Genomic DNA, 17,092 nt, shown 5'->3' on the forward strand with positions numbered 1-17,092 from the left:
ATGTAGGCGGCAATGAGAGAAATAAAGCGTCATCCAGCCGCAAGGCGCTTCGTATGTTGTAAATACAAACGGAGACACGGACGTCATTCAGAACTCCTGCAAACACTATGCAATTTCAGTTCACTTTAATCATTTGCTTCATTGGCTCCCCAATGTGCTTCCCATGAACAAACAGTACATAACACACACTTTCCTCCCTGGTTTTATATCAGCTTTGGGTGCTTAGAGTTTACGGATTTAGTTCACAAATCCTTCAGCTTTACACGATCCTGACAAGCAACAGCACGCTCCCCAAGAGCATCTATTGCTCCGTGTATCAACAGCCTAAAGACGCTGGCTAACTAACAGTTGTCTCACCTCTCACGACAGGTTTAACGGGTTGGAAATATCTGGCTTTTACTTATACCCGCTCAACTTCAGAAATATTTGATTGTGTGTTTAGAACAAAGGTGTGAACCAGGGCAAATGAATACTTAAGCATCAGAGCTGTTAGCACGCACGTGATTTAAATTTATATAGGATGCCTTCAACATTTAAACATGCCCCTTCAAGAGGGGATGATCTGGGCCTTATTACTAACAGGTTACAGTTGTACCAACAGATTAAGTTGTTGGCTGCTTTCCATAAAAATGTTCCCTGCTTCTCGCACTCCTCTAGGATAAAAATCAATCCTGCACCATTTGAGTACAACTGAAGGGAAGTGGCATCCAAGATCCTACAGAATGGGTAAAGAAATTTTCTTTAACATTTTACCGCAAATCTAATTGGGATGATGCTATCAGTATGAATCGCTTTGAAAGGTCTTTTCAACTTGTGCAACTGAAATCCCAGACTTACCAACATAAAAAAGGCCAGAGGGATTTACGGACAGAAACAACCACTGAAAACTAACATCTTCCAAATAAAAAATTAACATGACATCACAATCCTAAAAGTGTCATAAAACAGGAGGGGTTCTACTTCCCTTTTGGAAGCCAGTAAATTACAAAGCAATCTCACTTTAATAAAGTAACACCACAAACTGCTACACAGCATCGTCAGTTGGATGGTTCCTCTTGAGAAATCACTGGAAACCTCTAATTTCAGCTACTCGTCAGCATTAAACGTAACTGTGTACCTGACAAAGGTCTCATCTAGACAAACTTCCTCATTCTCTGAAGCAGTTGGTATTATGGTATTCAAATGTTAAGACCAAAAAACCCCAAACCCACAGCACATGTCCCGCTTACCATGTTTTTGGTAAACAGAAACATGCTAATTACCACCCACTTTTGGAAACCTCTGAAAATGGTTTCCATCGGTTTTCTTATGCTTGAACTTTTCAAAGCGTTTCTTTGTTTGTTTGTTTTTTTAGGATACCACGTTGTTTTAAAGAAGGTGATAAGTGCTAGCAAGGAAGAGTCTTCATTTGATGAGGTTATTCTAACAGCAACGGTCAAACAAATCCATTTTCTACCTCAGAAAAAATATTTGAATTTGTATGTTTCTATAAAAAGTTCTTTTTATAGCAGCAAGACGCGCTGATTGCGACTCGTTTTTCTGACATCAGAAGAAGTTGCACTTCCGGACGTTAATTACGAAGACAGAAGGAGGCTTTTCCAACGTAAGAAACAACAGCTGGTTTGCGGAGGCCTAGTATCCAGCACTCGCTTAGAGCCACGGCCTTCAGCTTGGCACAGCATCAAAGCACACACTGCCACCAGCAAGGAGCCAACGGCAGCAACACCAGAAGATAGGTTTCATTGTGAAGGGGTAGTGTTGTTGGAAGCTGGTGTTTACATAAACGCTGTAAAGCCGCAGACGAAGAGGCTGCACTCTAACAATAAAGCTCCTGTTTATACAGGTGTGTGAAGGCACGAAAGGGCGTCTGCTTCCCTCGGTGCTTGGCAGCTCAGCAACGCAACTCATGCAGAATACCTACAAAACTGGAGCTATGCGCCGCTTTGATCATAAGAAGGGAGCAAACAGTTCGGCAGTTCAGAAATGCCCCAACAGGATCCGGGAACTGCGGTGTTTGCTGCTGAACACATTTGCTTGAAGCCAGCCCAAAAGTTTACTACATAAGGGAAAAAAGTATTGCCCCGGGAGAAACTTCCAGCACTCAAGCGTTGGTCAAAATTTTTTCGAAACAATAAAGTAACCAGCAAAAGTTCCCTAATTTGTTTCTGAGAAAGGTTAGCTTTTCCTGGGGCAGAACACTGTTCACTCAGTGGCACATCACACAGCCGTACGGACTGGAAAACCCCCTACGGAGGAGTGAGGAACGCATCCCCACGTCCCAACGGCTGAAGGGGAACTCCCGCAAGGCCTTGGCACTCTCCCTACACTGCTCCGGCAGTGCAGATCCCGCTCCTTCAGCACTTTATTGACTCCTTTGGGTGTTTTTATTGGCGAAACGCGATATCGTTAGCCTTGCTGTGCAGAACTGGGACTGAACAACCCCGAGCCCCGCGGCGCGAAGCCCCCGGACACGCGGAGCCCCCTCAGCCCCACCACAGCCCCCGGCTCCCGGCGGCACGAGGGGCAGCACCGGCCCTCAGGGGACGAGGCGGGGCCTGGGCCGGCACCGGGACCAGGCCCGGGGGCTCCGTCCCAGCCCCCAGCCCCATCCCGCTCCCCTCAGGCGGCCCGGGCCTTACCCTGAGGGTGAGGTGATGGACGCGGGCAGCCGCCGGGCCCGCGCACAGCAGCGCCAGCGCCAGCCCCAGCCCGAGCGCGGCCCAGCCCGGCGCAGGCACGGCGCCGCGGGCCGCCATCTTCAGGCCAGCGTCAGCATCCTCCTCCGCGCCGCTTCCGGGGTCAGCGGGCGGGGCGCGAGGCACCGGCAGACACGCCCACTCCCCGCCAAAGCCACGCCCCCGCCACCACGGCCACGCCCCCTGGGCGCGATGGCCACGCCCCCCCCCCCGTCTGTCAGGGCCCGGCCCCGGCCCCTCGGCCCGGCCGCTCCCCCTCCCGCATTTCGCCCCTCAGAGGTGCCCCGCCCGGGTTCGGCTCCTCGCCGGGGGCCCTGCGGGGTGGTGTGAGCGGCACGCAGCGCGAACGGCTGAGGAAACGGGTTCATAAAAAAGACGCGTTAGAGTGCTGACTGGATATCTCGACGAAACGACCATAAAGTAAAGCAAAAGGCTTTCAGCTTTCATACAGGGATGGCTTTGAAGCTTCTGAACTATTTGAAAGCTGTTCAGAACCATAGTTCCGCTTGAAAATAAAATTTCACGCAGGCGGGGCCTGGCTTCAGCGCCCTCCCTTGCTCAGAGCAGCACAAGCAGCGTAACACAACGTAAATATCTCTTGCTCAGAGTAACACAACATAAATAGGGGTGATTTAAGTGGCTAACCCACTGCTAAAACCCTTTTTGAAAGGCTACGCAATATATCTACATTATGGAAGCCATCAATGTAAATAAACGTAACTTTTCAATGTTCTGCTACCTCATAACTCGAATGTTTTCATTTTCCCTTTTAATGTATGAGGCAAGAGCTGCACAGCACCCTTCATCCAGAGCCAGGTAAACAACTGGGCTGGCACAGGTGAGTAGCGAAGTGAGGGTGAATAGGTAGAGAAAAATCCCGACCTTTACAACAGCTACGTTGCGTACGTAGTATGTCACATCCTCGGTCAGACGTGATTCAGGTCTTACTGTACAGGTTATTTCTTACAGTTTCGTTTCCCCTATTTTCTTGGATACTCTTAGGTAATAAAATAAACACAGAAACCTCGACATCAGCCAAGGAAACCTGGACCGATACCAGAAAACACCTGGAAGCATGAAAACCGCACACCCCCTGTGTTTTTCAAGGATTTTTTCTGTGGGTAGTAACCGGGGCGTGCCGCTAGATGTCCTTTCAGCACCAGGCCTTGGAGCGCACGGCCTTGTAGGAAGCCTACGTGACCACGGTCAGAGAATTTATTTTGAAAAGATGGTTCTGGTCCAGATATTTTCTCGGAATATTTTAATAGCGTAATCATAATTTCTGTGCGCAGACCACCCTGGGAAACCCAGAGACAACAGGCTCATGAGAAATGGTTGCTTGTAAGCACTGTTGCAGCAGAGACTTTATGCCTCGCTCTGCCAAGTGTCAGCCACACCGACTTCTTCAGTAGCCAAACAGCATGAGGCTTCCCCCTCTAATTCTGGAGACTGGTTCAGCTGATGAGCCTCTTCTAGTCTGAAGGTGCTTCCTAATGACAAGCAGGGATTTTTATGCCACAGACTGGAAGTGATCTGAAGACTGATTTGTTTTCCTTGTAACTCTCTACCAGCTATTGGAATATTTTAGTGACTAAGTTGCAACTAACAGACTAAGTGAACTGCACATTGGAATTTGTGATGTTTACTTTCTTCGCCTAGGCACTTTTAAAGGAATATATATGTTATAAGATTCTATACTTAAATTTTCATCCCTGTCAATATACCCTTGTCATAAAATGAATGGGATAGATCAGTTGGAAGGGACCTACAAAGATAGAATCCAGCTACCTGACCGCTTCAGGGCTAGCCAAAAGTTAAAACATTACCAAGGGCATTATCCAAGCATCTCTTGAAGGTAAGGGCATATCATGGAGCAGCAAGGACTCACTATTCCCTCAAGACCACAGAGGGCAACAATGCAGCCAACAGGGCAGGAGCCTCACCATGCTGGGTGCAGTCCCTCAGTTCCCAAGCAAGGCAAGCCCATGGAGAGCAGCTGAGAGCCCAGGTCATCAAGCAAGTTTGTAGCAATGAGGCATGGATAAAACTGAATTGAGATGTTAACCTATAGCTCAGATGCTGAATTAAGAAGTTAGTATTTCAGGTGATGGTGAAGGTCAGACAGTCTGCCAATACCTGGATAAGTTTGTAGTGATCAGGCAGGTCTGAGATCAATACTTCAGGGGAGTCAGATGTCCACATCAATATGGTCCATAGCCAAACACACACACACAGCTATAGTTGAACACAAAATAAGTACCCCTAAAACCCAGCTCAAACAGAAGGCAATGCCTCAGGCTAAAGCTTAAATAGGGCTCCTGCCTCTATGGGTGGAGGGTGTGAGGTGGAGGCCACAGGTGAGGATGACCATTAAGGTTTATCAGGCATTAATCAGGTGCTAATCAGGCCCCTCCGGGCCCTGATAGGACATGTAAAGAGAACCAAGGTCCCCTGCTGTGTGTCTGAATGAGGTGGATAATGTTGCAACAGCAGAAAGGAAACAGCTGTAATGCCGGTGGCCTTAGGGAAAGGTGTGTCCTCTTCCTTTCCGGGTGCTGTTTTGGTCCTAGTGTATGAGAGGTTATAAGTAACATCTACGTTACTTGTCTTAGATGTGGATGATACGGGCAGAATTATAAAAAAAAATAAAAGGGAAGCAGCTGCAGGGGTGATGACTCCAAGGGGGAAAGGTGGGTCCTCTTCCTCTTTCTTATATCCTGGAAGCTGGAAATGCTCATACATTGCAAGCTATGATTTTTTCTTGCTTTGCATGATTAAACCCAGGGAGCAGGGATTTAAATTGAACTACAGTTTAGAGGTTTGTTTTACATTGCTTGGCTGCTAAATGATTTAGAAGGTATTTAATCTAGCTACTTTTGATTAGGGTTAGAGTCTCTTACATAAAGTTCTGTTTTAGAAAGGGAATTGCTTCTGCTTAGGATCCAGTTCAGAGACTATGCTAAATCATAACAGGAGGGGTAAACACAAAATTTACAGGAATAGGCCTGTATCTAGACAACAGCTCTGAATAGTCTTATTCCCACTGCAGGTGAGAGGAAAGCCCCCACTAGCTTCTGTACTGTTCTGATTCTGATTGTGTAAATCAGAAATAAAGAGAGAGAATCCATTTTCTAAGTGTTATTTTGAACTATACTTATGAGCCTGGGACCTGCTGAGCCTTCCAGCATCATGCTGTAACATAAAGGGTTCGTAATGCTTCCATCATTGTTAATTACATTAGCAATTAGGGACCAATCATGCTGCAGGCCCTGCTGTTTTGGGCACTGTACAAATGAAAGTAATAATGTAAGTGTCAGTCCCTGTCTTGGAGAGTTTCAGACTAAATAATAAAGACAGGGGAGAGTCTCCTTCCAGAAATATCTGGAATTCATTTCATTTAGGTTTTGTCTTGAGCTTCTGTCCACACATTTTAATAAATTTTCATACATTTTGGTATTGTTGATTCTAATGTTCCATCATAAATAAAAACTTGCATTTCTGGCCTGTATCTTTCTATAACCAGTTAAGCATTTTTTATCTTCTTTCAGCATGGACAGGTTTCCCTGCCCGTGCTGGTGTAACAGGTTTGCCTTGTTCCCCTCCCAGGTCTTTGTGCAAAAGGAAATTCCACAGCAAATTTGCCTCAGATGATACTAGTGCTGCTCTGTTTGGACTCAGTACATTCTTTTTGCTCAAGTATTTATAGATTAAGCTCTCCAAAAGTTGTGAGCCTGGTTTTGTGATGTGTTCTGGGTGGACATAAGCCTAAGGAAGGACAGCGGGCTTTGGCATCCTTTTTCTGAGAGTCTGTGGAAGGACAAGCCCTTGAAAGACTGTGGTTGAGCTTTAGGCAGCATGGCAGACACAAATATTTAAATATGTTGGCAATAGCAGGAAGAATTACTCTGTAAAATGAGTTGAAGAGCGTGTCTCTTAGTTGTTATGAAGTCAGTTCTTAAAAGTAATAACTTTTAATGATGAATAAAAGTGATGCCTGCTCTCTGCATCCCTTCAAAGACGGCTGTGTGAGGAGCAGCATTCTACTCTTAAGTTCAAACCACTTGAACTAACCGGGAAAAATATAAATGCAGTTCCATTATGGGCATAAAACCTGTCTTCATTGTTGTCCTAAACGTTGGAATCACTTAAATTATTATTTTCTTATTCTTTCTGATCTAAGTTAATATCTGAGTGCCAGCTAGTGAAAGGAGAGGTGCATTGATCTAAAGGAGATAAAACCTGCAGCAGCTGGTCAATTTTTATCTCCTTCATCAAGTGGATCCCACCCGTCTATAAGCAGATACCTTTCTTCTCAGGTGAACAAACGTGCTTCCCTTCTGTACCCACTGTGGAAATCTTTGATGAACAGATGCAGCAATAAATATAAAACAGCAATCTAAGGCTCTTTTTCAGCTACAAGAGATGTAAAAGCAAAAATGTAAAATCAGATTACGTGTGACACAGCTCAAACAAATGTTCTTACAAAGGAAGACGAGCACAAAATAAATCTTATTTCTCCGGCAAGGAAATGAGCCATTTTCTGCAAGGCCAGCATAATTGCTACAACAACCCGCATTTATGTGAAAGCAGATAATTTGATTATTTTTGTGCTCGCCTGCTGAGCACGCTGGTGGCAGATGGCGGACTTAATATTTGTGGATTTGGGTCGGTTTGGGGCGTGGGGCTGGATTTGGGCAGCACCTCCCTGCAGCCTGCCTGAAGGGCTGCTTTACTCGGCGGGGCGGATGCCCGCATCCCAATACGTCCTAACAGGAGCGTTTACTTCAAAACACAAATAATAAAAATAGCACGATGGGGTGAGGAAAGGGGGCTGAGGCACTTGAGGGGGCAGCGCGTCCCCGCAGCTCCCCTCAGGCACGGGAGCGCGCAGCGCCTGCGCAGTGCGCGCTTCTCCCCCTCCCCACACACCCACCCGGCCGCGCCTGCGCAGTGCGGCGGAGCTGTCAAGCGCCCCCCCCTCCCTCATCCACCCCCCCCGCCCCGCTCCGCCCGGGCCATTTTGCGGCGCGATGAGGCGGGAGCGGCGGTGAGCAGCGCCCGGCCCTGCCCGCTCCTCGCCTCCGCCGAGAGGAAGGGCAACGAGAGCCTGAGGGAGAGAGAAGGGAGGCAGCCTAGCGAAGGGGCGCCGAGACCCCCGGCGCCCCCCTTTTCCCTCAGCGGAGCCATGAGCTGGGGCACGGAGCTGTGGGTGAGTGAGGGGGGGGAGCCCGTGGGTGCTGAGGGGCAGCCGGGGCCGTAACGGTCCGTGCTGAGGGGGAAGGGGGGGGGCGGGAGGTGGCCCCCGGGGCTCCTCTGGGGGCGAGGGGTGAAAGGGATTAGGGTAAGGGGATGAAGGGGGTTAGGGTGAAGGGCTCGCCCTGCCCGCTCGCCCCCCTTCGTGGAAACTTTTCTCGTGTGGGGAGATCCCGCCGGGGGTGCGGCGGTTTCGTTCGGCTGCCGTGTGGGGTGAAGACTGTGTGGAAAAATAAATAAAAAACCGACAGCAGCCCTCACCAAAATGTAGCGTTAGGGTAGGGGGATTTCAGGTAGGGGTTTGTGTGGGGGCTATGGTGAGAGGGGAGCTTGGGAGGGGGTTGTAGCTGAGGGGCTTTTCTTGGGGAGAGGGCTGTGGGGGGCTGAGGGGGCTACAGGGGCTGCCCCGAGGGATGTGAGCAGGCACGGCTGGGGCTGGGGCTCAGAGGCTCTTTGGTTGAAGTGAGGCTTTAAAGTGGGAAGTGTAACGCCTCTGGTTTATGCCGAGCCCCTGCTGGGAAAAGCGGAGCTGTTAAAGGCGAGTAGAAGGCCGGTGGGGATCTTCAGCGGGCCCCGCTCTGAGAAAACGAGGGGAGGCAGGTAGGAGAAGTTTGAGAAGGCGAAGGGGAAAGGCAGAGCCAGCCACAAAGAGGAGGCGATGCAGCCATGTTTGGCAGCGTGATGGGGGAGCTGGGAGCAAAACCTGTTCGCGAGGGCCGTGGCGGTGGGCAGCAGGCGTGCGAGCAGCCCTCCGGGCTCTGGGGGCTCCCTGCTTCGTGGGGTGGGCTTCTTGGGGGGCACGGCAGTGGTGTTTGCAGTGGGGAGTCAGAAATAAGTCGTGGGGCGTCATCTGGATTGCGAGGCGCTGCAGGGTTTCACTCCTGTATTCGTCTCCTTGTGCCTGGCAATCAGTGTAAGTTCAGATGTAAGCACATCAAAGCTTTTAAACCATCTCCGTGTAGAAATGGTTCCTTTATACATGCTGAATGCCATCCTTCTGGGATGCGTTACTGCTCTGTTCAGTGAGCATCTCATCTTGCCGTGACATTGTGGTCATGATACAGTTAGATCTAGGTAATAAATTAAGGGGAAAATGCTTGCTGAGGGGTGGCTGTGGTATGCTTGTATATTCCAAAGTAAGAGGCGATGTGTACCGATGAAATGCTGGAATGATGCTACTTTGATTCATCAGTATTTAAGCAGCTCTGCTGCATGGGCATGTTGATGGGAAAATCTGCAGTTGCCTTCTGCATCTTGGATGCTTTGGGGGAGATTAAATAGTTTGAATGGAATTACAGTAATGAGCTGGTATAACAATTTTGACACAGAAAAATAAATGTTGAGTTTTCAAGATGGATTTAGTAGCTATTCTTGCATTCTTAAGAGTGCAAGCGATACTGAGAGGTTTCTGTACGTGAACAAGCAGAGAAGTGCTTATAAATAGTCCTTTCTGTTCATGGTAATCTTTGCAGGTGTGTATGCAGGCATGTCTTTGTAACAGCTTCTTTTCCCTAAAATTTTGTTGCTGAAATTCTGTCTTTGGTAGCATCAGTGTTATTTTCCTTGTCTTCGATGTGCTTTGAGAAGTGTAGCAGGTTACTGAGGAAAAGAATTGAGCAACCAGATTAAATGATTCTACGTACCAGGTTGGCAGGACTTGCTGTGTTTTAAATTGTGCAGGGCTTTGAAAACTCATCGGTTTCCAGTGTTCTGGGTATCTAGGCCAAAACACTGATCTCCCTCTCCATATTCCCCTTTTGCTGGGAAAGGAACCTCACAACCAACCAGTATTCAGTGTATGCCACGGCCTTTGTTGAGCCTGGTGGTTTTCAAACAAAATTAAATTTCTGTTTACCTTAAAACTTAGTATTTGTTTTAGGTAGTCAGGGAATGGGCATTCAAACAGGTGTTGTAAATGTCAAATGCCTGCTTTAGGGTGTGACTGGGATATGGTTTGCTGCAACCATTTGATGGACTGGAAGCTGAGAGGAGGTAAGAAGTGTTTCCAACTGTAGTTTAGAAACTGAAAATCTGCTGGAAGATCAGTGGTGTTTGGTCAGGCCTGACTTGCAGTTTTTATCTCAGATGTGCAGACCTACCAGAGTGGGCACGTGTTCGTCGTTTACCCCTTTCATGTAACAAAGGAGAAGCAAAATCAAGGTTGCTCTTTAGAGCACATAGCACGTTAATGTGCATGGATTTGGTAGGATTTCTGTGCGTTCCTGGGGGGAAAAAAGCTGCTTGCCTTCATTTTAGGATTGGCCCTGTGAGCATACGGGGACCCAAAGCCAGCAGAACTCTTAAAGGTACCAGGGCATCGTCTGCATCCAGTGTGAGGTTAAACACTCGGGATAATGAGATCAGCTGGGGCCTCCAAGCAATCCGGTGTGATGGAGCAAAACCTGAAGGTCTCATGTAACTGACGTTGGTCCCTGTGTGCGGGGAGCCCTGCGGGGTGGCAGCGGCTGCGCCGTGCTCTCAGTACAGAATAAGTCTGTCTGTACCCCAAAGAGCAGGAGCCAGGGGGAAGTGGTGGGTGAAGGGCAACGTCGTCACAGGGCCAAAACGTTTTGTTTTCCACTCTGGTTCAAGACTAGCTCTTAGGGCTGGCAGGTAGGAGATCATAGAACTTGCTTCGTGTTTGGTCTTTCACATTTACACTGTTTTCTAAACACTTACGCTAGCATTAAGTGGTAATTAAAGATTGTGTACCAGCATACAGACCCAACTTGTGACTTGGTTAACTAGGCTTTGGGGGAGATAGGCTGTAAAGCATACCGAGGTCTCTCACCCTTCCCCTCTCTTGGGTAATGAGGAACAACATGGTTACCCGTGTGTCGCATCCAGCTGCTCTGCCTCAGCTAGTGAAATGCTGCTGTGTTCTTAGCGACTTCCCACCAGCGGCCTCTTCTGTGGGATGGAGCCCTGGAAGCAAGCGGTAGGAATTACACAGCAAACTGCGCTAAAACCGACCTCAGCCCTTTGGTCCTTGTCTTTTGAGTGGGAAAGGCTGTGGCTGCACACTTGGTATATTGAAGGGAATGAACTCTCTTGATGATAAGTTTTGGTACAGTGTGTAGTTTGGGGGAGCTACGTGTAAATTTGTGGTTAAGCGGTCCAGAAAAACCTCTGGTGTTTCCAAACACTGTCTCACAGCATGGCAAGTGCAGCCAGCAAAGGGATTAAATGTGGGAAGATTCATCTTTTTGCTCCAAGTGTTTCAGAGGTGCAGACACTGTGGGTTTGATTCCACCCTCCCCCCCCAATGTAAAGTTCAAAAAAAGAAAAGATTAAGTGGTGAGAATGTGTTTTAATCCAAGTTTTCGTTGACCTTTGTGTGGCTGGGTGTCTGCTAACAGCTGTCAATGTCCTTTCAACCTGCGAGAAGGTGAGTAGTCTATTTGCAAAGGACTTAATTTGCTGCCTTTACGCAAGGGGCTCTGTTGGCCAACTCCTCACATGACTGATACTTTGGGGACTGGGCCTTTTGTTTGCAGTGTTCAGTGTGCTTCAGTATGAAATAAATACGTCTCGTGGGTAGTTACTTTAGTTGTATAAAGTTCATTCTGCTTATAAATGTGAATTGTCTCTAATGTTTTTATGGTTTAGAAAATGATTTTTTACAGTAATAGTAATTTCTTAATTCACAGAATGAAGACAAGTGGATTCATGTAGACCATGTTCTGCTAATTATTCCTTGTAGTCAGACAGTGAAATGTAGGTGCACATCTGAGAACTTAAGGCCTGCTTCCTACCTGTAACTGATAAATTGTTTCCTCCTTCAGTACCTGCATATCTAATTAATCAGCAGAATTTGTGTTTAAACAGCTGTAGTCTTGAATTTCTTCAACTTTCTTGAACGTAGTATTGTTCTTTAATAGTATTTATAATGTATAGGTGCTGCATTTAGTGGTGAGTCACATTCTGAATCTGTCTGGAGAACCTAGGTGGCTTTGACCTTGATGCCATTACCAAGTGCTGTTTCCTGGGCGCTGTAGTCAAATGTGATCTTAAATGAAGGCTCTGTTCTTGTCAGCATGCTCCCTTGTAAGAGGATCTGCAGAGCTGGATCTGGGTTTGATGCGCTGGATTATTAATTTTATTTGCCAAATCTTGTTTCACTGTATGCACCAGTGAAAGTTGAGTGCATAAAATAAAAATCTTTGTGCCCTCATGGTCCCTCACACCCAATTGCTCTTGGTTTGGGGTGTTAACCCTCAATCTCTGTGAAAGGAAAAGCTGCTGATCTCTGATGGGACAAGGGCACAGATTAGTGGTTTAGCAAGCAAGGCTACTTGTAGTTAACTCTCTCCGAATTCATAATTAGAGATTCCTTAATGTAAGGTAACGGGTCTAACCTTCAAAGGTGGTTGGATGGTTTGCTTGCAAGATAGAATTTTGTGATGGCAAGTGCTTTTATGAAAAGTGAGTTTTGTTGTAAATTGGTTGTGAGTTGTTACAACTTATTTGATGTCATTCAGACAACTCCTAGAGGCAGAACTGTGCCCCTGCCCCCTTTCCCTTTGCATTTTAGTAGAAATTTGGTTTTCATTTGATAACATTAAAACTTTCTTATATTTCGAAGAGGCTGGTGGAATTTGACCTACAAAAATATGTAAGGCAGAGTGACCGAGAGTAAGGTACCTTAAAAGTAAATAGTGAGAGTCTGATGAAGAAAAAAAGGAGGAGGAAAAGAAAACCACACAACCACCAAAAAATTGAGGTCAGGAGTAAATGCATCATATTTATAACTTCGGCTTGTTGATTCCAAGGCTCTTTGTAAAAGCTGTGTACAGAATGCTGGAGATGGGCACTTCAAAGCAGAGTACGCTTCTCATTAGCTCAGTATTCTGCATAGTTATTTGGACAACTGTGAAGTAGCAAAAATGTCTGACATGAATATCTCCCTCTTATTTCATGGTGGATCACTGTCTGTTTTAAGTGGTCAGTCTGTATATGTAGATTACTGAGTAAGAAATTGTTTATAGAGATGTTGAGTCATTAGAGAGTATCTTAATTCTGCAATACACACCTCTGTGCATTTGCCTAGCGCAGGATGGTATTTCAGGCTCCTGCAGCCTGTAAGTATGTGTACTTTAAAATTAATGCTACTGTAGTCCTTTTCCTTATCTTAAAAGTAGTTGGGTAAGAAGATGTGTTGGGGGGAACTCTCCGGCTGCTCTCAGAAGTCTAAGCGAAGCGGGTTGTGCTGCAGGGCTTCTGCATGCAGCCCGTGGTGCTTCCAGGCACGCTGAGTAGAAAGATTCCGTTCTGGTTTCTAAAGAGGTCGCTAGGTCTTGAATGTGTGTCTGAGTAATTTCATTTACAATTCTGCTTTGCTTTAAGAAAGGACTTCTATAATTCTGTCACTGGCCTATTCTTGTATTTTCTACCTATTCGTTAACTATCGGGGGATTTACAAGCTTTCAGCATGAGTCAAGACTGTAGAATATCTCTTTTTTTCCCTCCCAGTCACAGAATGGTCCCATCTGTATTGTGGCTGCCCGAGATCCCCCGCTTTCTTGAACCATGTGGGAAAGCAGTCAAACATGAGACAATGTTTTTCTGGACTCCTTGCAGCTCATTAGTGTTACTCATGTTGTGAAACATTCTGCTAAAGCAGAATTTCAAAAGCCATGCTCCACATGAAGAGCAGGAGCCGCTGCTGGACTGTAACTTAATAATGCGCTTTACATGAGTGCCTTTGTTGTTGATTGCTGGAAAGGTAACCTGCTAATGAATTTTTGGAAACTCATTTTCATCCTGTTTGAAATAGTGCTTCTGACATTGGTTATGCATTGAATCTAATCCAGCCACCAAAATCCAATGCTCTGTTGATTTTGCTTAGCATTCATATAAATATTTTAAAATAACTTCCCCCTTCAACATAAGATTATGTTTTTCAGATGAAACATCTCCTCTTCCTTCCACGCCTAGAAATTCCACTTTTCTTTTTCACACTTTGTTTAAACAATGAGCTAGTTACATTGGCGAGAGGAAAAACACTGTTGTCTGTTGACATATTGAAGTCTTAGTTCTCCTTTGCAAGCAATAGTTTTGGCTCTAAAATCCACTACTTTTTTCCATCTTGTATGTGTTTTATGTACACATATCTATGTACAGGATGTGACAGTTTTCATCTTCTCAAGCAGATGTGATGGGGGTGATTTGGATCCCTTTGGAATTTTTACATGATTGCTTTGCCTCTGTTGTCTGGATAGCCTTGGTGAAATGTTTCTCCTTGCATCTAAAAACGGGGGAAAAAAGTCTAGATGAGGTTTCTAGATTACCTGCAGTATAGAGCAGTGCAAAGTGCAGGAATTGAAGCGCTGATTATTCAGGGTTCCTTGCTGATTACTGCAGTAGCTGTGTGTGTTGTAAAGCTTGCAGAGAAAGAGTCCCATTGCAATGCTGTCCTTTATGTGGGGAAGACTCGATGTAATTGGAAATACAACCAAAAGTACAGCAGCAATCCACCAGCCACCTTCAAAATCCAAGTAAAGGAATGAAACTTCTGAACTGGAGTCTCCCAGGAATTCATGTCTAGTTTAGAAGGGCGGTCCCCAGTGAGCTACCTAGGCATCCCCATGGCCCATAATCATAAAGAAAGCCATAGTGGGTTGTTGTTGTTGTAGGGGAAATAACGTAGGCTTCTTATCTCAAATACGTGTCACTTGGCTGTCTCTTGTTCAGTATTTGTCAAGTGTTTCTGCTTGGTACTTAAAAAAGATGTAAAAAGAACAAATGAAATCCTTGAATTCTACCCTTTTGGTGAGGCGGGTGCTGCTGGTAGCTCTGTGTCCGAAGGACAGAGAAGTTTGCAGAGTTTACACTTACTGTCCTGTGAACAGCAGGTACAATTCTTCTCACCAATTACTCATTTTGTAGTTCAAAAGTTTTACTTGCATTGCACTCGGTCTGTGGATATGCAGATAAAGGAGTATTATCTATGTGACAGGAGAATATTTGTCTTGCAGAGATATTGCGAATTTTTTTTAACCAACTGGATTCTTGGAGACTTTGCTCAGCTTCTGTTAACTCTGGGAAATTGCTTATTGGCTGCATTGCACGGTTTTCTCCCTTAGCCTGTGTTCTAGACTGAGCCAGTGGCTCTTCTCATGAAGGTGTGGTTTAACACTTTCTGCTAGGATCTTCTATGTTCTGCGGCTTAACATTGTTTCCAACTTGGCATGCTCAGAGTGTCATTTTCTATGTGCCTACCTCACAGTTTTTTTTATTTATATTAGTCAGGGTTATTCATTTGTTACCAGGACCAGTGCCTTGCACATGCTAAATGCAATGCCTCTTTGGTTTTGGAAAGCTGCAGTGCTCGCGTTCACTGGAGGAAGGATTTGAAGTTTGGCAAACAATAGCTCTTGAACAGGGATATGCCTTCTGCTGGTCTTGAGAAAATCTGCCCAAATTAGGCAAGCTTGCAAGTCTTTGGAAAAATTTCACTCCGTGAGTACTCAGTGGAGATAGCAGTGCTGAAGGCTTCGGCAGTTGTAGTGGGAGCGAGGTGCTTTGGCCTCGGAGGACTTTGTGTGGTCACAAGGAGGGTCCAAGGCTGTGCCGAGCCACAGCGAAGGTCTGTCGGCTGCTCGCTTGCTCTAGGTGGTGGGCAGCGAGGGAGCAATACGGGGGCTGAGCAAAATGGCAGTGGTTCTTCTGCCACCTTCACCTGCAGGGGAGGAGATGTTGTGGGCAGAGAGGAAGCAACGGGCTTGAGCCTGCAGTGGGGTGGGGAAGGGGGAGGAGAGCTCGGTGTAGGAACTGGGCGCAGAAGCGTGGAGCTGTTTGCCTGGGAACCGTTCCTGGCATTGCAGTGATGTGCCAGGGGTGGTGGGAATGGGGTCACTGGAGGAGAGACGATAAGAATTGGCAGTGTGTGAGGTTCTGATTGCCAACCTGGGAGGTTGAGACAACCGGGGCTAACTGGGCAAACGAACAGCAGGAGGAGATAGGGTGTTTAAACCAGAAGGCCTGGGAACCAGGAACAGGGAGACAACTTATCTAAGGAGCATGTGAGGACAGTAGGGTTGGTAGGGCTGGGAGAGCGAGGTAAGATCATGCACACAATTACAGAGCAGTACATTAGCAGTCGCAAGCCAAGAATGTGATGGGATCAGGAGAAAGAGTAATGGAAAGGAAGAAGTGTGGGGCAAAGGATGAAGATTAGATGAGACGTAGGAAAGACAAGCAGTGAAGGGACCTAGCAGCTGTCTTTTGCATGTTTGGCTTCGTAGCGTTGCAATTTTTGTGTGGCTTTTTCCATGTAATATTTAAGTAGAGTTGACTTACTGGTTTAAATGTATGCACACTGACTTCTGTGGTTGCGTTTTGCATCTTTACTCACTGTGAGAGAATATTTGACTGCATCCCCAAGTGAGAGCTTTATCCAGAAGCACGCACGCTGTTTTTTCACCCTGCACTCATTTTTTCATTTTCTGCACTCATTCTGTGCAGAAAGGTCTGAGGAACCGTCTAGCAAATCGCTTTAAAATACATATAGACAATGTTTTTCACTCTGCATCATGTTTTCTCTTAAAGCAAAAAACTAACAAACTGCTTTAAGTCATTTATTCTGTATTTGCAAAAAGAAAAAAAATTGGCACGTAGCAGTGAGTGAATGAAAGTGTGTTTTCTCAGAAGTTAAATGAGGAAGGGAAATATTTCTTGCCCTCATGAGGGCTGTTGATCTCTCAAATGTGGAGCGTATAGGAGTGGCATTCATTAAGAATGTGTAAGATTCTGCTGTAGTGAAAGGAAAGCCGGCGATGGACAAAGAGAGGGAGCTGTGATAGAGCACTACATAAATGTCTCTTCACCTCCCCTGTCTGAGTGTCTGAGATGCTTTTGCTCATGTTGTCACAGGAGAAGTGTAGACAGAAGGGCAAGAGGAAGGATTTGGGTGTGCTGGTCGAGAGCCTGTGTTTCCTTACAGCTCTGAAGTGTGAAACATCTGTGTTGCGCAGAGGTTGCTTTCTGGTGTATGTTCTTAACGAGTAAAAGCTGAAAGACTGTGTAGCAAAGCCGTACCTCAGCTTGTGGTGTGCACAACCCCTGAGTGTTTCAGAAGTGCAAGTGTGGGTTAGTAATTTCAGTGCTGCTTTTCTCAAAGCCACTGTCGTCAGATGATCCCA

At 46.3% G+C, this 17,092-nt stretch overlaps 2 protein-coding genes across 13 annotated transcripts in view; one reads left to right on the top strand and one right to left on the bottom strand.

Annotated features, from left to right (window-relative positions):
• Positions 1 to 2,803, bottom strand: part of GPR107 (G protein-coupled receptor 107) — a gene marked incomplete at its 3' end in the record, with an annotated part of 38,228 nt that extends 35,425 nt beyond the window's left edge. For 2 of the 3 annotated variants that reach the window (XM_080562334.1, XM_080562336.1), the window contains exon 1: positions 2,640 to 2,803. In XM_080562334.1, coding sequence (XP_080418460.1) covers positions 2,640 to 2,756 — 117 coding nt within the window. In that variant the 5' untranslated portion in view covers positions 2,757 to 2,803. The remainder of the gene's footprint in view (positions 1 to 2,639) is intronic. The other variant, XM_080562335.1, reaches the window with a different exon arrangement.
• A 4,886-nt stretch (positions 2,804 to 7,689) lies between these two features.
• Positions 7,690 to 17,092, top strand: part of FNBP1 (formin binding protein 1) — a 97,481-nt gene continuing 88,078 nt past the window's right edge. For 8 of the 10 annotated variants that reach the window (XM_080562313.1, XM_080562317.1, XM_080562318.1 and 5 more), the window contains exon 1: positions 7,715 to 7,905. In XM_080562313.1, coding sequence (XP_080418439.1) covers positions 7,882 to 7,905 — 24 coding nt within the window. In that variant the 5' untranslated portion in view covers positions 7,715 to 7,881. Of the gene's footprint in view, positions 7,906 to 17,092 lie in introns of all 10 variants that reach the window. The other 2 variants (XM_080562326.1, XM_080562327.1) reach the window with 2 other exon arrangements.

This window comes from Anser brachyrhynchus (genome assembly GCF_964034855.1).
Source record: "Anser brachyrhynchus genome assembly, chromosome: 19".
Classification (NCBI taxonomy): domain Eukaryota; kingdom Metazoa; phylum Chordata; class Aves; order Anseriformes; family Anatidae; genus Anser; species Anser brachyrhynchus.